General features: G+C 44.4%; 1 protein-coding gene across 2 annotated transcripts in view; it reads left to right on the top strand.

Annotated features, from left to right (window-relative positions):
• The window catches only part of TAF1B (TATA-box binding protein associated factor, RNA polymerase I subunit B), a 1890249-nt gene extending 1868647 nt beyond the window's left edge, over window positions 1-21602 (top strand). The window contains exon 16 of one of the 2 annotated variants that reach the window (XM_069605992.1): window positions 21285-21602. In XM_069605992.1, coding sequence (XP_069462093.1) covers window positions 21285-21303 — 19 coding nt within the window. In that variant the 3' untranslated portion in view covers window positions 21304-21602. The remainder of the gene's footprint in view (window positions 1-21284) is intronic. The other variant, XM_069605991.1, reaches the window with a different exon arrangement.
• Window positions 21603-22705: the final 1103 nt, after the last annotated feature.

Below are 22705 nucleotides of genomic sequence, written 5' to 3'. Positions count from 1 at the left end.
TGAAGCGGGGTTGAGAAGCCGCCGGCCCCAGGGAGAAGCCTCGGGAAGATGTGTAAGTATGGCGGTCCTCCGCCGACTCGAGTGTAGCCCCCGAGGGGGAGAAGCCGGTTCGTCCGGCGGCGACTCCTGCTTAGTAAGGAGGATGGCTGTGGACCGACGGGCAGCAGCCGTGCCCATGTCCCTCCAGCGTGGGACACGGGGGTGGCGAGTCGCAAGCCCCGGGTGCGGCCGCGGCTGCAGATTTCTTCGTGGCGGGTAGTCGATGCCAGGGGTTGTGGGTGACTAGCTCCATCAGCAGGCAGGAGGTCAGCAAGTGTAGGGTTCGGCAGGACTCCAAGCCGAAAGGTGCGTCACACAGCCCCTCCCCCACCTGGCCCGATGGCAGAGTCACGCCACCGGCGTATATTAGTTTTGGCGTGGAGCCGCGGCGTGGGCCGCCTCTACCTGTTGTCTCGGTAAAAGTTCCTCGAGCCATATCTCGCGGGTCCGTGCACGATTTTCTTCCGGATTTGGGTGGATAGTGCCGCAGACCCTCCGCTACCAGCCTGTGGATTTTCCAAGCGTGTCGGCAGCCCCAACAAGGATTGATTAAGTTCAGGATCAATTGCGGGCCGGAGCTCTACCTTCAGGCGGCCATCAACGTCACGCGCAACAGCGCCCCCCGACTCAAAACATGCGTTTGATTAATCAGCAGGTGCAGGAGGCTCTTCCTGTCAGATATACGGCCCAGGACATCGTCTGCAGCCTGGCGACTGGACTCTGATGAAAAACTTTGAAAGAAAATCTTTGCTTGCACCGCGCTGGACAGGACCCTGCCAGGTGCTACTGGCTTGCAGACTGCAGTCTGAGTGAATGGCCGCAAGCATTGGATCCACGCAACACACACGAAAAGAGTTCTGTTTCCTTTGCCACATGAGAAAGAGATTGATGATCCTGACGTCGAAAGAAAGACAGCTGTACTTGATCACAAAGATATCATCGCCAGTTCCCTGTCAGAAGTACTTCCTAAGCCGGAGAAAGGGCCTGGGGAGATTGCAACAAAGATCAAAAGGCCAAAGTTGCCTCAACTTTGTCCGACTGCTGCCTTATCATCATGCAGTGCATCACAGGTTGGCACTAATCCTGCATCTGGAAATGAGAGTGCATTGTTGATCGATCATACTGTACCTGGAGCTGTAAGGTACAATCTACGTTCACAAAATCGGAAATGATCAGCTTTTGTTTCGCCTTTGTTCCTAGCTCATGGATGAAGCTGGGAACGGAGGTTAGGGAAAAGGAGCTTTTGAGCTGTATCAAGTTGAAAGCTCTGACACGTGGTTTCCCGGTGCTACCATTGAAAGTGAAGGTCTTTGCAACCTGGCGCGGACAAGCAGGGGCAAATGGTACCAACACTATAAAATTGATACTTGCTCATGCGTTTTTGGAGCTCTGTGCAGATTAACATCAGCTTGCTATCATCTATAAGCAGGCCAGCCTGGACTGGCCTGAACATTTGTTGCTAACATGTGTTGCTGTGGAGAACTTTCCCGACGGACACTGAAAAACTTTTCCTGAGATAAACATTACAGACAAAGCCTATATTCGCTCCTGCTCCCTCCTGCACCGATGCTGTTGATGATATAGAGATTAAGCCTACTCCAAGAAAGACTTAGTTTGGAAAGAATAATATGCTAATGATTATGGTACCGCTTTGCATTTTGTTTGCACTGGGGTCCCAATATTTTGGTATCTAGAAACTGTGCATCCCTTAAACTCTCTCCTGACTGCTACCAATTCTCCTACCATGAGCAGCCCAGTGCATGCGCTCTCTTATACTCTCCATTCACAAGACGTGAAACATAGAAAAGGATATGATAATAATACATTGCTACTGATTATGAATATGACCCATGCTATCTTGAATAGGTCCAATTGTTGGGTTTGTTCCCATTTACCCCAGCACGGGGAAAGAGGAATGGGTTGGTATGTACATCCTTTGCCACGTATTACCACCTGTTATGCATCATTAAGAGCGCTCTTTTTTGGAAAATTGAATGATAGTGTCACTGGTCAGTTTGATGGAACAAACATATATTAATTTGAAAGATTGATATTAGAACCGTTGGGTTGTTCTGTATTTACAAGCAGAAGCAAAATAAAACTGGTAACAACAAGTCCAGTAGATAGGCTCTCTAGGCCTTACCTGTCTCTAATCACCTGTAAAATGGCTCTGGTAGGAAATATCGATGCTGTGCCTCCCTCCTATACTATTAATCATAGTCCACGTTCTGTCCCATTTTGCTTACTGAAAAAAGGTTCCTACCCAGTGGGAGCATTCCCTAGATGCATGAATATTGCTGTACTTGAACAAGAAGAAAAAGCATTATATATGGGAGGTTCTGTCTATTTTATATGTGGAGATCAGGCCTATCCATGGTTACCTAGAACTTTGGAAGGGACCTGTTATTTAGGTATACTTTCACCTGGTGTGTTTCTTTCCAAAACTTCTGAAATAGCAAAATTATCTTGATCTCGGCCAAAACGAGATGATACCGCAGGACAGATTGCTGGGGATATAGCGAAATCATTTATACAATTTTGGGGATAAGCAATATACTCATGGAATATAAGAAACTGTCCAGGTTGTTAGAAAAAACGATAAATGGGACAACAGATATACTCTATGGGCTTCATTCCGAGTGCGGCGGTAAGGGGTTAATGGCGCCGGTAAGGATGCCGGTGCCGTTAACCACTTACCGCTGCACTCCGAGGTCCTTTAGCAGGTCCCGCCCTTAGCGGGAGCCGCTAAAGGACCAGGGAGCTAATAATGGGCCCGTTGTTAATGTGCCTGTTATTAGCTCCCTCCCCATTCCCACTGAGCCCTATGGGGGCTCGAATGGGAATGGGGATGGCTTCCTTGAATGGGGAAATACCAGGTCCTCCAAGGTTGGAATGACCCGGTAAGTCCCCATTCAGGGAACCTGGACCCGAGTTTGGAGGCAGCCTCCAAACTCGTAATGAGGCCCTATAATATAACATTGGAACAAAAAGCAATCAGATTAATTGCACTTCAAAATAGAAAGGTACTTGATATCATTTTGGCTGATCGTGGAGGAGTATGCAAATTGGTGGGGTCAGCGTGCTGTGTATTTGTAAGTGACTCCCCCCCGCCCCCCACAATATTTGAAGTAATTAAGAAATTGCATGTCCTAAATTCCTGAAATTCATGTTCCCATAGGTGGTTGGAATCTGAATATAAGTTCATGGTTTTGGGAACTGCTACGATCATGGGGATGGAAACCAATTGCCATTTTGGTTATGATATTTGGAATCCTCATATTCTGCTGTTGTTGCATACAATACCTGCCAGTCCTCTGCTCCCAAATTTCAAATGAGTGTGTTCATGCAATTAGTACAAAACCTCCTCGCATGTTAAGTGAAGGTGCACGACACAAAAATTAAATAATTAAAGAAGTTATGGCAATTAATATTTCTGATGACGATTATAGCGACATTGGTTGTTCGGAATCGGACACGTGGTCCGCTGAAGACGCGATGTATGGATGATGATATTGGCTTAAGGCCAAAATGAGGGTTTGTTAGACCAGAAAAGCAACCGTATAGTCGAATGATGTGTATAATATGTTGCCCAGAAGCCAATAGCATCACGTGGCAAACATCGCAATCCTAGAATCGTCAATGTAACCAAAGGGCCTCCATTTTGTGAAATGTCGGCCATTTGCTTTTTCTTTTCTGTCAAACCACTTTGCAAATGTCTTCTATGCTTTAGACTCACACACTGTGCGAGGCCATGGCTTGAATGCTGAAATACTAACACAGACAGGAATGTCAAACTGTGCAGAAATGCATTGTTTTTCTCTCTCACTAAGTCCTTGAAGTTGAGCAGAAGCTGCATCTAATCAGTAGTCCAGGTACCGGTTTGTCTTGCAAGCGCTGTTGTAAAAGGCAGTTAAACATGAATTATATTCTCCTAACGGTGCTCCTTCGCGGAGAGTGGTATTACCTGTTTCAGAACTATCTGAGACTTAGATCATGAGCCGAAACACACAGAAAAAGTAGTAAGGAATGTTTCCCTGCTAAGAACACAATATCCTTGCCGAGCCAGAGCTCCATGTTCCTCATAACAGAAAGCTGCCTCTGCTGCCTTTGCTAAAATAACCATGTTTAGGCTGAAGGAAGACTTGTCATAACGTGTCATAATTGTCATAATTGTCAATCACTGAACCCTAGCCTGTATGACATGTATGAGGGCGGGTCGAATTGCTTTAACAAAGGAAATGTCTAATGTATATAAATTGCTACTTGAGCGCTGCTTGCTCTCTCTCGCATCTCACAGTGTTTGGGAGCACACGTCGTGAGGCGTTGAGACCCCTTCGGCCGACTGATTATACTTTGAAATAAACCAGACTTGTCTGGAAAACGAACCTCGCGTCTGACATGTCATTTTAGTATATGGTTATTGTGCCTTAGTTTCCATATGTGGTCTTTATGGCCTAGCACTGGAGTTGAATACAATATTCCTTCATCAGTAAAAGATATTATCATGTTAGGTTTCATCATCAAGTCATGGCCTAATATGTGAACTGGTGTTTGTCTAGAATATAATAATGCCATAGACAGGTCATTTTCTCCCATAGAGATTGGTAATTCATCTGTAAAAGGAACTAAATTCATCACCCCAGAGAATCCATGCGCATTCATTGCAATACCTGCCATTGGGTATTTTCCCTCATGGACACAGGAAGGAGTTGCTCCAGTGTCCACAAGAAATTGAATTTTCTTGCCTCCTATCATCACCTTGACCCTTGGTTCCTCTTGAGGATCCGGTGTCACTGAAAGTACTGAACGCATCAGGTCTCTCTGTGGGCTGTCCTATTGTGGATATAAATTCATCCATGTACCTGTGAAAGGATTTCCTCCTACCCCAGTCACACTCCCTAATTCGGATGCTGGTGCTTGCTGGGCTCCTGTAGTCATATTCTATTGTGGCACCATGACCTGTTGTGTCAGTGCTTGCTGAGTTTGTACCTGCTGTGCTTGCATAGGTACTTACTGTGATTGCCCTTGTGGTGATTGCATTTGTAATGGCGCTTGCTGCATTTGTTGTGGTTGCAGCGCATATGTCTGAAACTGCGTGTGATCTTGGGCATAATATTCCTGTGGTTCTGTACTATAGCAGAACATACCCCATCCCCCCTGTTGGTGCTTGCCAATTTTGTTGCATGCCTCCTCTACTACTACATATTCTATCTATTTGTCCTATTCATCCACAATTCCAGCACTGTTGCCGCTGTCCACCATTAAATCCTCCTCTTCGCTGGGGGTTCTGAAATCCACCTCGTCCTACTCCTCTAGGCTCATTGCCTCTTCCTCTTGGCCAAAGGTTGTACTGATCTGTGGGATACCCTATGTTGTTTTGCTGCCCTGACTGCATGACTTGTGTCACTCCTCCTTCATTACTCATCAATACTGCTTCCTCTATGGCTATTTCTGACAACTTCTTCTGGACTAACTTTGTTTCCTCCTCCTTTCTATTCTCGGCTTTCTTCTTATTCTTCTCCTGCATTAATCAGCAATGAAGCACGACCGTCAATTGTATTTCTGGCCATTGTTTTGCTTCCATTCCCACCTGTTTCGTCAGTTGCCATTGCACTGGCTTGGGTAATCCCTGCCAGAAAATGAGGTAAAAGAATGCTACCATTTTATCCCATGTTTCATGCGTCTCCTGGCGCCATCTGTCTTGAATCTCTTGAATAGAAGCAACATGGTCTTCATCATACTCCATTTTCCTAGTCATAATCCCACCCATGTCTGATGTATCGTGGTATTGTACTCTGAGCGGCCGCCATACGTCTGCTCTGCAATTATAAAAATGCGCTCCATCATGTGTTTTATTTTGTGCAATCACACCTGTGTACCTGCTCATTTCCAAATGTTGTCAACTCTCTCCCCTATAATCGCTGCTAGTGAGCCTTTTATATCACCTATAGCCAACGTCATTCCTGATGTCATTCTTTCTATCTCATAAATCCATTTTCCTGGACCGAAAGTGAAACTCAGCAATTTACATTTTAAATTATCTTTATCCATTTGTGGGCACGGTATATATTGTGGTCATCCTCCCCCTTTCTGTAATAATGGGAATTGTGAAAAACCTGGTCCATAATCATACCTGCCTACACTTCTCGTCTTCCTGGCCGGGCTAGTCTCACCCGCTTGTCTTTGTCCTGTAGTGCCCTTAATCTGCTTATATAAGGTGGGGATAAATCCCCTGCACTGCACAATCCTGGTTGTGGCCACTCAGTGTATGGTGTTGATTCTGTGGTCCTTTCTTTGGGGTCCTCTAAATCTGGCCATTTTACCCTCTCTACACTCGATTATTTTGAAAATCTTCATTCGCCCTCCCCTTGCCCTCTCTCGTTTCTTCCCTTTCTTCATCTGATATTATTATGCCCCATCTTGTACGACTGTTATCTTTATCCACGTCATCAAGATCAAGTCTACTTAAGGACAGCGTTCTATGCTCGTCTGCTGTGACATCATCTGACCTACCACTAGTTCACCTCGAAAGAGATCCTTCTATGTTCTCTTGGGCTTTGTACCCTTCTTCATCCCTCATTTGCCTATATAAATCCCCAAGAGATTTCTCTATGACTTCTGTGTCTCACACATCAGCCCATGATGGTATTCTTGGTTCTCCTTGCAGCTCTCTACGAGCTATTGTGACCTCTTTCTTCCTCAAATCGTTCTTGTGCTTCAATCGGCACTATACTTCTATGACATAGATAATCTATCTCGTCATCTTTTAGTCCCCTACTTCTGTTCATTTCTTCTCCCTTTCTCCTCACTTCCTTAATTGATCTTCCTCTCGCCTTCTTTGCAACCTCGTTCTTGCATTCTTAGTGCTTCTACCTCTTACTGTCTCTTCTCTTCTAATCTCTCCTTTTCTTTCCTTGCCTTGTGTCTTCTTCATTCTTCCCTTTGCTTGCATTCTCTTTCTTTCTGTTCTTTATATGCCCTTTCTTTTTCCTGTTCCCGCTCTTCTCTCTCTTCTCTTTCTCAAACTCCATCAATGCCATTATCGTCCAGTTTGAGTAATATCTGTACTCCCATCCATTCATTCTGCACTATTGTTATTCCCTTAGCTTTGTCCTTTATTTCATTTTGCATCTTTGCTTCTTGCTCTATCCCCATCTGCTTATCTTGCATAACGTTCCTCTGTTCACGCTGTTTTCTTTCATCGTGTGTCACGATATATTTGCGTTCTCTGCTTTTGCTCTCTTCCATATTTTCCTCACTGTTATAAGCAGGGTACCCTGGTGCTGCTTTTAATTCATTTAAAGGATAAAATCCCTTCTCTTCTGTGTCTATGTTCTTATTTTCAAGAGGGAAAAGGGGAGCCAAAGGCATTTTATCGGTATGCAGTGTTTATATCGAAAATGTTATATTGAAGAGAACATATATCTTTTCTTTTATATCAAAAACTTTTATAGTGAATGCATGTAGGGGTCAGGTAAAGGGTTAAATATTTTTGGGAAATGGTTGGGTGAGTTATTAGGGGTCGGAAATGAAGGTTTAGGGGATTCACCCCAAAAAAAAATAGCATTCACTATAACATTTTTCGTTATAAAAGTTTCATTATATAATCATTCTCTATATAATCTTTTGATATAAAGACATGTAACCATTTTATCCTCCCTTTATGCTGATTAAGCATCCACTCCTTCTATGCTGGATCTTCTTTCTCATTCTGGTACATTTTCCATAACAGCCAACCTTTTCTGTAAGTTCTTTCCCTTCTATGTAGCATGCAAACACGTTGTCATATGTCACAATACTGTTTTTGACAACAAACCCTCCTGAGACCATGGCAAAAGTGTCTTATTAGTTGTGCCTTAACCCATTCCGAATGATATTTCCTTATCTTAGCTGTGCATCTTGGTAATGTCCTGCATAATTGTAAAAGAGGTGTGTCTCCCATGATGACAAGTTGATCTCGACTGTTCGTACTTAACCAATTTTTTATTCTTTTCTTTATATTATAAAATATACCACACTGATCAATTTGAGCAGGCACCATCAGTTGCTGTTTAATTTAACTGAAAATCAAAATATTGTATCCACTTTTTTAAATTCTACACAACAATGTTCTTTTGGTTCCTTCGTTTACACTTTCTATCATTCTTTAATATCTTGTTTTATTATTGATTGATATTTTAAGAATCTCTTCTTTATTTATTTATTAGTTGCTTTTGACTTATATCCTTCTGATGGACGTCAATGTTTCGATTAAAAATCTAAAAAATCACCTTAATTTTTTACTATCGTTTTATATCTACTAGTTTAAGCACACCAAAAGATTTACACTGACAGATTTATAACTGTACATATGTGCACTTCAATAAATGTTTCCCATGTGTACACCTTCCTTTACTATCTTTAGTAAATGTATCTCATCTCATTTTTGCCCCATTCTGGAGCTTGATACACATGCTTCTTGTTGGCTTTGCCTCAGATATCCTTAACATCCCTATTTGGAGTCTTTTTAGCGTGTACCCTTCCATCCCCTTGGAAACGGGAATCAATGTACCTACTTCTCTTCTTTATAATCCCCAAAAATCCTGCTGCCTTTATACATTTATATATATTATTTACAACACAGTCCCTCTCCCTATTTTTTTTGCCACTTTCATTGTTCTACTTAAATCCGTGGCTCAGCTCCAGTCCCTCAGCATCGACTCTCCCTCAACTGCCCAGTTTGCCTTCCGTCCAGGGGGCACCTGCAGGGACCAGACAGGAATTTGTATCTTTGTTCACGTGATTTATTGCATGCCATTCTCCACATGAAGCTTTGCGGTCTTCTGGTTGTGGGATGTTCTGACCCACTCAGCTCTAGCCCGCAACATCATTGTGTGCTGCTTTCATCAAAAACAACAGAATGGCTGCCAAAAAGCCCTATATGCTAAAAATCTCTGAGAAGAGCGCAGGGAAATCCGAAAAATAGGCTGGCAAATCTATGTTTGCCTATGTCAGTGGTAAAACAGGAGACCACACTGCCAAAACCTATCATTGGGCTGCCCACAGAGTGAAATAGAACTACTTGAAAAGGCAGTGCTGCATTGCCAGGAAAATCCAGAAGTGCTTTAAAATCTGTTTTTCCTTGGCTGTTGAAAGTGTAAAATCATGGTTCCCAAACAGCAGAGAAGATTCAACATCCTTGTGGGGTGTTCACCATCACCTTATTTAAGGAATCCCCACAAGCACAATGTTAGGAGAAGTATCTTTCATCATAAAAAAATCCACATTCAAAAGGTGCTTGCCTGGGAAAAATATGTCAGATAGGGGCGCAGTACCACCGCTCGCCTGTGTCCAAGCTGTCATTTACTTATACTGTCAGTTTAAAACTTGTGTCTTAAAATCAAATTGTGGAAGAGACTTGCCATCAAAAGCCATATAGGTTGTTACAATTCAATCTTTATGTTTTGGAATGAAGAGATCTGTGTGTATATTTGTTGAAAATGTAAATTGTATTTTAGAAAAGACCATTTTAAACAGTGTTTTAAAAGTGAACTAATGTCAGACACACTGGACTTCAAAGACATTCCACAGCTTCTCCCAAACAAACAAATCTTCCTCCTGCTCTCTGCTCAGGAACTGCATTGCGTTGTTAATGGAGGTGGGAGGAGATTTTGGCCTGTTGCTCTGAGTGGAGACAAAAGACTCCCTTGACTGAAAGGAAATGCAAATTCGGGTGTCAACAGAAACAAACTGCCAAAGGCAGAGAGGCCCAGGTTGCTCTTGGCCCAGCCCAACCTTGGAGGCGGGACTAGACAGATATGTGTATCTTAAACTCCAAGGAAATATCTTTTTGGAAAATGAAAACTGTGTAAAATTTGGAAAAATCTGTATTTTATAGGTTGTTAATATGAAAATGCTGCTCACAATTTGAAACTACTCTGAACCCTGTGCGATATTCAGAGACCGGACTACCAACATGTTGATGTTGTAGCAATTGTGATAATGCTAGGAATATGAAAGTTTACAGGATTATGCCCAGATGTCATGCGCATTTATGTGGAAAAATGTGTACAGATCTGACAATGGGTAACCAACCAAAAGCGCAAAAAACTGTCCATTTTGAACCGAAACTCTCAAGAAGTTGGGACTCGGACGGATACGTGCTCTATTAAATTTGTGATGTGAATATGTATTATTAGCAAGTTGGTGATATTGTAAATATGCTATATGAAAAATAGATTTTCTGTGTAGAAACAAAGGGGAGGTTTTTCCCTGGATTGTAAATTGCAGCATCACTATGACACTAGATTTCCTTCTCAAATCAGGAGATGGAAAATACTCTGACCAATCGGATTCCTAGAGGGTGGACTTAGTATAATCAGCCTACCGACCCCTTTGGGAAATACATAAATAGGGACAGTTTCGCACCTAGATACACACACATTCACCCATCAACTGATTTACTGGCGAAGCGCTCTGCAGGAGAACCCAGATCCAAGACTCCAGAACTCTGAAAGCAGAAGGACCAATTCCAAAGCTGAGCCTTTCTCAGCTTGGCCTTTAAAAATCTTGAACCTGATTTTACCCTCAGCCTTTCAAGGGACACATCAAAAATAGAACAGCCTGGCTGTGCTGTTTCTGCTTCTTGCCAAGAACTCTTGCCAGAACCCAGAGATCCAAACCAGTAGAGCAAAGCTGTAACCAGATAGCTGTAACCCAGAACCAACACGTCAGATCCAGTTCAGAGGCCGTGCAGCGACCAAGTGCCGTGCTGAGTGCAGAACCAAGCACCTGAATCCTGTCCGGCGGGCTAGCAGATTCCAGTCCAAAACCTTTGACCAGATCTTTGACGGGCCTATTCCAAACCATAGTTGTGAGTATCTAGCACAGAATTGTCCATAGCCAATCTCTTAGTTTTAAGTAATCCAATCAAAAACCATTCTAGCATATCCATAACTGCTTTATAGAATCTCTTTTGTCTTTTCTGACTCTTTCCCTCATTCATATAGTCCTTTGTTAATTGTAGTGATAAATTCATCTTTGCGCTAATATATTTGCTGAAGAAAGACAAGTGTCTTGGCGGGCAAAAGTCAGAGCAGAGGCGCTGCTGTTCTGGTGGCTATCCCGTTGGGTATCTTGCATCTTCATAGCCTCCTTAAGTGTAAAGAAAATCTGTTTGTAGATTCAAAAGCGCATCTTTCATTTGAAAATGTTGAATCTTTTTGAGAAAAACCGACCTTTACTAAACCGTTCATAACTTCTGAACCGTACATGCTAGAAACAAAATGTCAGATTGAAGCTAACATCCTCAGCTTTCAAACAAACCCAACTCATTATAGTTTTGCCGCAATCGCGCTGAAAAGTTTGCCGCAGATTTGCATTTGGCTCAATTTCAACATGTGTAAAATAGCTATTCTTTGCATCTGACCTCAGAATTCAGTTTCCAATCTGCTAGTTATTCAATCATCATTGCTAGTGTTTACCTGAAACTATCCAAAGCGGCTCCCACTAGTTTTGAATCCAACTTAGAGAATTAAATCAATTTTCAGTGTTTTCCCATTCATTACAAGCCACATTTAAAAGCATTTGACCTGTTTTGAAATCATTCCTGTTTCTCTCTGCTTGCTGGAGGAACTGGGATTGAAACTATATTGGTTGAGTGTTTATTCCTGGAACCTGTATTCTCTCCTTCCATCTTCATCTTGCATATTAGGGGGGGATTGAGTAGTATCAGGGGGAAAGAGTAACATTGCATTTGATTGAACCCATATCAAGTATTATTTTATGTTACATTGTTTTCCTATCCATAGTAAGTATTATTCTATGCTGCATTATTTTTTTATCCATACTCATTCTGCTTAAAGAGATATTTGATTGTTGTGATATCACCCAACTCTGATCATTGTATAAATATTAATAGTGTGATATCTAGATATTGTTAAAATTCATAAAAGTGTGATATATATATCTTGTTCAAATCCATAAAATAAATATTTTAACTTTGCAAAACAACCTACTTCTTGGTTCAGTGAGACCGGGGGGGATTCAAAGAGAGGGGCGTGATATAAGGATACATCATTCAGAAATAAAAGAACTTATAGACACAAATGTATAACTAAGGGTTCCAGCTGTGCATCACACGCTAGGCATTGACTTAGGTGGAATGCTGGGTTGAAATCACTTACAAGATTGGGGGCTCGTGTGTGGGATTTCTGAATTAGATATACCACTTGCGACAGCTTAATACAGTGTGCTAACTGACAGGGTACATAAATCCCTGTTGGGCTACCACGCTGTGTTACACTGTGAAAAGCATCCCTCAATAGGAACGCTTAAAGGAAACGGTCTGTTTTGCTAAAATAAAATAAACTTCTGTAAGTCAGGAAGGAAATTAATATTTCCAGAATGGCGACTTTGGTAGAGATGAATAAGGCTAAAGAACACCTATTGCATAAACTATTTGTAAGGGGTGAATGGACAGAGCAGGATCAGAATGTGTGGTTGCAGGCAATCACAGAACAAATCACTGCAACAGGTTTAGATATATGGCAAGACCAGGGTCCATTACATATGGCCCTGAGTGAACTATATATGGCCCCTAAGGCAAAGGAAGAGCAAAACAAAATTGCCAAAATAGCGGCATATCTGTACCTATATATTGGAGCAATACAGGACAAATATGTCGAGGGCCAAGATCTGGCAAACAGGCAACTGCAGGCATTAGGAAAGGCCCAAACTGATCAGAGGCTACAGAGGAGCCAAGAGTCCAAAAATGAAAGTAGGCAGTACATAATCAAAATAAAAGAGGACATGGGTATCCTGCAGCAGGAAAAGGCAGACCAGGATACCAGAATACTGGCCCTGCAGAAGGAGTACCAAGAAAGTTTGGACTCCTTACTGCAGAGCCAGAAAAAGATGGAGCAACACATCAATTTCAACTGGGCATGCACAGAGCAGGTAGTCACCCTGCAAAGCCACCTAGACAGAGAGAATGAAGAGAGTAATAAATTGATCCTGAAAGACCTGGACACCCAGGCAGAATTTTATGAAGAGTGCCAGAAAGCTGGTGCGCTCCAAAGACAGAGGGACGACCTGGCATCACAGAGGCAGGCTCTTGCTCAGGAAAGGGACATCTTAGGCCAGGAAGTCTGTCATTTAAAAGAGAAAGTAGAAGAAAATCACCTGGCCCTTCAGGGACTGGGTGACCTCCAAAAAGAGCATGAAAGTTTGTTAGAGCACATCAGGAGGGTGGAGGAGGCTCTAGCAAGGAAGGACCAGGCCAGTATGAACAGGACTCAGGAGGTAACCCTCCTGCAGCAAAGACTGGTCCAGTACTCAAAAACAACCCAGGAAGCACAGAGAGAAAATGAGGCTCTCTGTGAGAACAATGGCAGGCTCCACAGACAGGTAGCTATGCAAGAACGATTGAAAGAAACCAGCAAGGCCTTGATAGAGGAACAGAAAGCTCAGGTTCTTGCATGGCAACAGGGAGCAGGGGCTGATAGAGATGAGGTTTGCAGGGAAAGGGAAACACCTGAGCATAACCTCAGGAACTCTAGTACCAGAGGCCTTCACCTCTTCCAATACCTGAACTCTGCCACCCCCATGTCCACTGGTGCACATGAGCCAAGGGCCACGGGGATGGCAGATTTCAATCTAATCTGAAATATGGGGCTCATAGACCAGCACCTCCCAGGAATGGATGGGCGGGCATCTGGGTATGGGTACCCAATTACTGTGAAATTTAGTGGGGAACTCCATGAGAGTAGTCCCACTAAGGGCATCCTGAAAACCCCTGCCCAGCTAGGACAGTGGGGGGTACCCATCATATCCTGGGAGCAAGGAGGAATCAGAAGACTCCTCTGAGCGCCCCAGGACACAGGAGACTAGGTACCCAGATTCTGCCAGCCATTCCCAGGCTCACAGAATCCGGGAGAGACTAGAAGACCAGACGGGCACCTCTGGGAGCAGTGCCTCTGAGTCAGAGGAGGAGTGGACCAGGGTTACCTGAACCAAGAAGGCCAATAAGGCAAAAAAGGGCCTTGCTTAAGGACCCATTAAAGCAAATCAAAGTGATAAGGAGTGTCATCACGCCCTATCATAAGAACACTAAGTATTCTGTTTGGGAGCACTTAGAGCTTTTTGAGCAGATGATGGAAACTTTCCATTTGAAGGACAGCCAAAGCTGTATTCAATATGTGAAATGGACCTTCTCACCAGAATACTCCAGCTTCTTTGCGGGGCTGGAGGACCAAAATCATTCTAGATGGTCCACCTATAGGGCAGCCATCTTGAAGCATTTTTCTGTGCACAGAAATCCTCAGGAGACTTGCAATGTGGGGAGGATCAGGCCCCACGAGAATTTGTGCAGGAATTAAAGCGTGCCTTTGCGCAGACCACCCGAATGGTGCGCACGGACAGCAAAGAATATGTAATACTTTTTTCCACGCTCTCCCCAAGTACATCATGACCCAGCTAGTGAGAGGTTTTCATGGGAAAAGATCACTAGACTGGGTCATTGAACAGGCCACACAAATTTATGAGGTGCAAAAGCCCATAGAAAACAAAAATAATTCCAAAAGCCCCAAAACAACCAACATCCCTGCTGCTGCTAAGGTGGCAGAGGTGAAGGTTGCCCCCATTTTTGATTTGGAGATAAAGGCCTAAAAACCTGCCTGCACAGCAGAATAATCCCAAACCCAGAAGGCCCTTGGGCCAGTCACAAACAGGGAGCCAAGGAGGTAGTCCCACAAATGGGATCCCTCACTCCCCTGACTACATAAGCCCCCTCTTCAAGGGGAACAGACCCATCCTGGGTTATGTGTGGACTCCTCCAGCCCAAGGGGGGGATCCAACGAACAGCAGCTAACCCAGCAAACTTCCCTCCTCACTTCCCCCAGGAGGGCAGAAATTCCCCAAATCCTGGACAGAATTTTTTCCCCAGGTACCCGCCAAACTTTCAAACCCAAAACCATCCATCCTTCTTTCCCCCATTTCCTGAGCCCAGACAACCTAATCCGGGAGAGGGGAGGCCAAGGGTGGAGGGGTACTCAAATTTTCCAAACCCAGGGTATTTTCAGAGAAGGCATAGCTACCCTTCCCGGGATCAGCATAGGGGAGAAAGGAGAACCCCTTAACAGCCTGAGCAGGTGTCACAGCTAGAGTGCCAGGTCCAAAACATGGCACAGGATCTGGGTCGCATGCTGAGGGCTCAACAGAACCCTCAGATGAGCATGCCGGAGCAGAATACCCCAAATTCCTGACCTGGTGCTCCAGAGCAATGACAGGGGCAGAACCCAGACAACCCACCAGTTCCCAGGGAGGAGGCACAAGGGGAAAGGGGGTGTAAAGCCTTGGTGGAAGCCTCCTTCCCCACTTGTAAAAAACCCCTTGAAACCCAGGAACTGGAACCAAAATCTCCTTCCCCTGAATGTCTGCCACCCAAGGAGCAGAGGGGGGGTAGGAGAAACAAAGAACCCAAACAGACCCATTTTGAGGAGGAGGTACACATCTTCCAGTGTGAAGGAGAGGGATCCTCAGAGGATTTTGGGAAAAGGATCTTACCCTTCAGAGATGGGGGAACTCCTCCCAAAGAGAAATGGGTCCCAAAGGATTCAAATCCAGACTGGGGAGATGTGGGGACTGAGCTAGCGCCGCCCATCATCTACCCCCAGAAACAACAACATGAAAATCCGCTGGTTCAAACCCATCCTGGTGACTGCCTCCAAAATGGGGGAGGGGAGCGCCCAGCACCGGAACCAGGGGAACCCAAAACTTCTCTCATATCTAGTTGTCACCTTTTCTTTTCAGATTCCCAAGACTCCCCACAGAATTCTGTCCAAATCTCTTCTCTATCAGTGTCCAAAAATAGAACACTAACCCACCAGTTGTCCAAAAATGTACATTATCTGTGCCCCCTTGCGGAGAAGGAGGGAAGATTCTATGTCCCGGTCCAAATACAGGGGCAGGGTACAATTTTTGCACTGGTGGACACTGGATCCCAAGCTACCCTTCTGTCCAAAGAGGCCTTTGATAAACTGAATTGAGGAAGGGGGGAGAATTACCAAATTCCTCTGACCCTTCTTCCTGGACAACTTCAGAACTTTGACGGGAAGGAACTTCCCATCGAGGGGACTGCGGATTTGGACATTAAAATCGGGCGACACAAGGTGAAACACCCGGTCATAGTTGTGACTCCAGACGGCACCCCTTGTTTACTAGGGGATGACCTCCAGCGAAGGTTGTCACCCCTAATAGATTGCGAAAACAAGGTCCTCTGGACCCAGACTAGCCGGCCCATACAATTAAAACCGAGTGTCAACCAATGTTAGTTTAAACGGCACCTGCCACATGGTTGAACAAAAATCTGACCAGGTAGAATTTCACTTCCAGAACCACCAAATTCCAGACGTGACAGTAATAGCAGTAGGACAACAAACTGGTGATGGGGGGGTCCTCTCTATTTCTGAAAATCAACCTTCCTTCCAGTTTATGGTGGCATTCCACACTGGAAGGAAACACTCTGAAATTCTTTACACATTCACAATCAGACATTCCTACTCCTATGGTCCAGAAAGATGAGAAATCAGCTCAAAGCCTGGCTGATATTCAGCAAATTGGAGAGCAGTTGTTCATCCCTGTTCAGTTAACTGAAGGAAAGGACTCTATTCTGGCCCGACTGTGTGTGAACAACGGTAAGAGCTTCATCAGCGAAGCCATGTTCCGCAAACTCCCAAAGGATCCAGCCATTCCCACATTTAAACTGATAGACAAATGGGAACTGGATCTTGAAACACCCAATTCCAAACATCTCCTGCCAAGCAGGTGTATGCTCACAATCTCCATAGGCAACAAGAGCATAGTCCATAATTGTTGGGTCGTGCGAGACGTCACTGCCGCCTTTTACTCAGGCAGTGACATTCTCAATCGCTTTGCCATTAGTTTGGACCTAATAAACTCCAAAGCTTGGTCCCGATTAGCAGATAATCCCATGGGTTTTGATGACCCAGAGAAAGCATTTAGGTCAGCTCAACTGCTGCCTTATGCAGTTGAAATTCAGATTGGAGAGGAAGTCACCATCCCAGAAAGGACCCGACAATTCTCCCTGTAAGTGAAAGTTAAAAGAGGACAGAAACTGAAAAACCCTGACGCCTATATTCATCTAAATGCTTACTTCCAACAGCAAGAGTTGGGGGTAAACCCAACACCACTAGTAAATATAGAACATGACACCATTCCAATAGAGGTGGATAACAGCGACTTAAAGAGTATCACTCTAGCCGCAGGCACCATTATTGGAATGGCGGTTGATGACCAACATTTTTCCATAGATTTAGGCAATGAACTGTTAGGACCAATCCCCAAGGACTGTTTTGACAGTGATAGTGATGACAACACAACACCAGACAGGATCTTTACCTGGCATGGGGGGAACTTCCTGCTGTACACTTCCTGCCCTTATGGTAAGGTAGATGTGACCTGTGACTTCAGGAGGGATGAGGTGATTTTCCAGGTCCATGAGGGCTGCCTTCCCCACCTGAAGCCACCAGTCCAAATTAGCACTTTGACCAGGGACTTCTCCACCCAGCTGGAGGAGGCCGCTAAGATAGCAAAACCAGAAGTCTTTCCAGGCTTCAGGCAGATGGTTGAAGAGAGAGTCAACCTAGCTGATGCCTGTTAGACTCTGGAGCAGAAGCAAAAGATGAAACAAGTTTTCTTGGATTTTCAAGATCTCTTTGTGGTGGACTCATATGACTGTGGTCGCACCGACATCCACAAAACAACAATTCCCAGAGACCCTGGCATGACTCCAGTGTTTGTGAAGCAATATCGCATGCCTCTCGCATAAATGGAGTCCCTTACTGAAATAATTAAGAACCTTGAGTCCCGTGGGATGATCCGTCCAGTCCACAGCACCTTCAATAATCCGGTGCTGGGGATATTGAAGCCAAACGGCCAGTGGGGACTCTGCGCCAATCATAGGGAGCTCAACAAACGGGTCCATACTTCCCGATGGCCTCTTCCCTACATTGACCAAGGGCTGGCCAGATCCAGGGGTCGTAGGTATTTACTGCAATAGACCTGACCAATAGATACTGGACTGTACCTGTCAGTAGGGAGGACCAATACAAGCTGGCCTTTACCTTTGGGGGGCAGCAGTACACATGGACCCGGACTCCCTTCGGATACATCAACTCTGGCAATTAATTCAACATTTTTCTACATAAGGCCATGCCCGACTTTGGTGAAAGGTGTAACCTGGCCTATGTAGATGATGTTCTCATCAAAAGCTCAACTGTGGAGGAACACATAGCGGAGATCTGTTATGTTCTGACATAGTTGAGGGCTGCCGGAGCAAAACTTTCCTTTCAAAAGGCACAGTGGTGTAGAACCCGTGTAAATTTCTTGGGGCATGAGATTACTCCTCAGGGTCTCTGTCCCCAGGAAAAGAAAGTGGAAGCGCTCCAGAAATTGAAAGAACCCAAAACTCTGCGGGAACTAAGAAGCATCCTTGGACTGACTAATTACAGTAGAAAGTTCATTGAGGACTATGGAGAGATCACAAGACCGCTGATTCATCTTTTGAAGGGGGCTCAAGTGGGAGTGGGGTCCAGAACAAGCCGAGGCAGTAAAACAGCTCAAAAGAAGCCTCTCACAAGCGCCTTGCCTAGCTTACCCTGTCAAAAACAAGGAGTTCTTCTTGGTGACAAGGTTATCAAATACATGCTTGACTGCAGTATTATATCAAAAGCATGAAAAGGTCAATAAAGTAATCTCCTATGCGAGTAAACCTTTATCCTCTGTGGAGGAGAAATTCAACGATTGTGAGAAGGCACTCCTGGCAACGGTGTGGGCATTGAAGAATTAACGCCCGTTTATCCAGGGGGAACACATCATAGTGGAGACTCCATACCAGCCTCTGCAATATCTCCAAAGTGACAGAATCCGGGCCGGAAATGTAAGTAATTCCCGAATTACTTTCTGGATTCTGTCAATGCAAGGCTTTCCTGAGGAGGTCAAATATGGCCAAAACAAGAAGAGTCCCCTCGCGCAAGGTCTGGCTGACTTGCATGATTGTGCCAGAGAAAACTGTTTCGAGGGCGAAAGTCTAAAAATCAAGGACAACATGGAGGCATACCTCAATTCCCCACACAAAGTTTTTGAAGAAGACAAGTGTGAGGGAATGCCCACCGTCTATGTGGATGGATGCTCTTACCATGTTGACAACGGGGAAAAATAACTTGTGGCCGAGGTTGGGAATGCATGGGTGAATGAGACCCCAGAACCCTCTCCTGGGTACAAGATTGGTCCCCGAAGTAGCCAAGTGGCAGAGTTGATGGCTGTGCATCAAGCCATCCTCACTGCTGTCCAACATCAACTCCACAAACTGGTCATAATCACAGATTCGGATTATGTACGGAACGGGTTCATGGAGCACCTGGTTAACTGGAAAACCAGAGGCATGTTATGTGCTAATAACAAACCATTGAAACATGGGAAATTAATACAAAACATTGATCATCTGGTCACCTCGAATGGGATGACCATCTACTGGAAAAAGATCAAAGGTCATTCTAAAGTAGAGGGACCAGACAAAACTGGAAATGACTTAGCTGATCAGCTGGCCAAAACCAGAGCCATCCAAGGGGATCTACTTGAGATCGAGTCCCTGTTGGGGGAAATCCAGGTCACTGCCATCACTAGGTCCCAGACAAATGCTCACAATGAACTCTCAACTGCACAATGGAGCAAGGAGACCCCAGTTGCTGATTTGATTATGGCTCAAAAAGGGGATCCAATAATTGGTAAGTTCTATCAACACATTTAGGACCCTGAGAACTTCCCCCTGACGGATACCAATTACATAGGGAAAGAGGACCTCAGAGTGTTGATGAAATGTCCAAAAATGTTCCGAATCCAAGACGGTTTGTTGGTGAGGAAATCCCTAGCTGGCCATGATCAGTGGGTGGTCCCTACCTCATTCCGAAGCCTGATGTTAAGTCACATCCATGATGCGGCCACAGCCGGTCATAGGGGGTTTCATACAACACTTGAAATCTTAAGAGAGGTTGCATACTGGCAACACATGGGGCAGGACCTCAACCAATATTTGAAGGGGTGTCTTGTGTGTGCACAATTTCAGCCAACATCCCTCACACACTGTGCACTTCTCCAAAAGAGGGGGATGACACTGCCTTGGTCAGATTTACAAGTCGAATATATTGGGCCCGTGATTCGCTCCTCTAGGGGAAATAAGTACATGTTGACCGTGACATGCTTGTTTACTAAGTGGGTGGAATGTCTCCCGGCCCCAAATTGCAAGGCAGAAACAGCAGCTGCCCTGATGATCAACCACATCTTTTTGCGTTTTGGACGACCCCAAAGGATTGAGTCCGACCGAGGTAGCCACTTCAGTAGCGAAGTAATGACAAAGATGTGGGAGATACTTGGGGTCAAAAGGAAGCTACACATTGCTTACCGGCGAGCCTCTAGTGGTGCAGTAGAGAGATACAACAAAACAATTGTGAGCATATTAAAAATGTTTGTGGCAGATTCTGGACCAAGTTGGGATATTCGATTACCGCTTGTCCTAATGGCCATCAGATCTACCCCCTCATCTGCAACTAAAATGTCACCGTTTGAGCTGATGACTGGACACAGGATGGTGCTTCCCCAGCATCTGCTCTACAGAACCCAAGAGCAGACATTTATCAATGCCTCCACAACTCATGAGTATGTTGAAAATCTAAGAAAACACCTTCAATATGCTTTTGCCTATGCTCAGCGAAATCTAGAGAGATCTGCAGACAGCATGAAGACACACTGTGACTTAAAGACTACTAGAAAAGAATACAATGTAGGAGACCGGGTCTACTTATACAATTTCCAAAGGAACCAGGCCAAACAGCGCAAACTTTTGCCCAGCTTGAGGGGACCTTTTCAAATTGTAGATAAAATCTCACCAGTCAACTACAAAATCTGCATCCCCAAAGGCAGTTTGGCAGAGGGGGAAGATAAGTGGGTCCATATTAACCAACTAAAGTGTTGCCATCCTAGGCACCCTCTGCAGCAACTGGAGAGGTCTTCTGGAACCCCAGAGGGGGTCGCTCCAGCTCCCTAGAATTCCAACTATAAAATATTCCATATATAGTCCATAAATTACAATAGAAAAATGTGTCTTTATTTGTCAAATGTATGTGTCCGCCCCACTACATCAATAGTGGTGTGGAAATGTCTAAAAATATGTTTTTGCTTTGTCATCCTAGAATTGGAAACCATAGTTAATTGGAAACAATGGAGACCAAGGGGTCCGGGGTATCGCTCCGTACTCACATCAGGACGGGACGAGGAGAACTGGTCGATCCACCCCAGATGAAGGAAAAGATGATGAACTTTGCCATTTTTGGAACCAAAAGAAAAGAGACTGATCATCCCAGTCTTGCGACTTCCCATTGATGGACGAACAACGCCAAATCGCAAGGGGGGGCTTGTAGGATATTCTGACCCACTTGGCTCTGCCCCGCAACATCAGTGTGCTGCTTTCATCAAAAACAACAGAATGGCTGCCAAAAAGCTCTATGCGCTAAAAATCTCTGAGAAGTGTGCAGGGAAATATGAAAAATAGGCTGCCAAATCTATTTTTGCCTATGTCAGTGGTAAAACAGGAGACCACACTGCCAAAATCTATCATTGGGCTGCCCACAGAGTGAAATAGAACTGCTTGAAAAGGCAATGCTGCATTGCCAGGAAAATCCAGAAGTGCTTTAAAATCTGTTTTTCCTTGGCTGTTGAAAGTGCAAAATCATGATTCCCAAACAGCAGAGAAGATCCAACATCCTTGTGAGGTGTTCGCCATCACCTTATTTAAGGAATCCCCATAAGCACAATGTCAGGAGAAGCACCTTTCATCATAAAAAAATCCACATTCAAAAGGTGCTTGCCTGGGAAAAATATGTCAGATATGGGCGCAGTACCGCCGCTCACCTGTGTCCAAGCTGTCATTTACTTAAAACTTGTGTCTTAAAATCAAATTGTGGAAAAGAAGAGACTTGCCATCAAAAGCCATATAGGTTGTTACTATTCTATCTCTATGTTTTAAAAAGACTGGAATGAAGAGATCTGTGTGTATATTTGTTGAAAATGTAAATTGTATTTTAGAAAAGACCATTTTAAACAGTGTTTTAAAAGTGAACTAATGTCAGACACACTGGACTTCAAAGACATTCAGCAGCTTCTCCCAAACAAACAAATCTTCCTCTTGCTCTCTGCTCAGGAACTGGCATTGAGTTGTTAATGGAGGTGGGAGGAGATTTTGGCCTGTTGCTCTGAGTGGAGACAAAAGACTCCCTTGACTGAAAGGAAATGCAATTTCGGGTGTCAACAGAAACCAACTGCCAAAGGAAGAGAGGCCCAGGTTGCTCTTGGCCCAGCCCAACCTTGGAGGCGGGACTAGACAGATATGTGAATCTTAAACTCCAAGGAAATATCTTTTTGGAAAAAGACTCATAGAAAACTGTGTAAAACTTGGAAAAATCTGTATTTTATAGGTTGTTAATATGAAAGTGCTGCTCACAATTTGAAACTACTCTGAGCCCTGTGCGATATTCAGAGACCGGACTACCATAATGTTGATGTTGTAGCAATTGTGATAATGCTAGGACTATGAATGTTTACAGGATTATGCCCA

The sequence above is a fragment of the Ambystoma mexicanum genome, chromosome 4p (genome assembly GCF_040938575.1).
Source record: "Ambystoma mexicanum isolate Mex_15411 chromosome 4p, UKY_AmexF1_1, whole genome shotgun sequence".
NCBI lineage: Eukaryota > Metazoa > Chordata > Amphibia > Caudata > Ambystomatidae > Ambystoma > Ambystoma mexicanum.
Note: the sequence above shows the minus strand (reverse complement) of the source record. Positions and strands in the feature narration are given on the sequence as shown.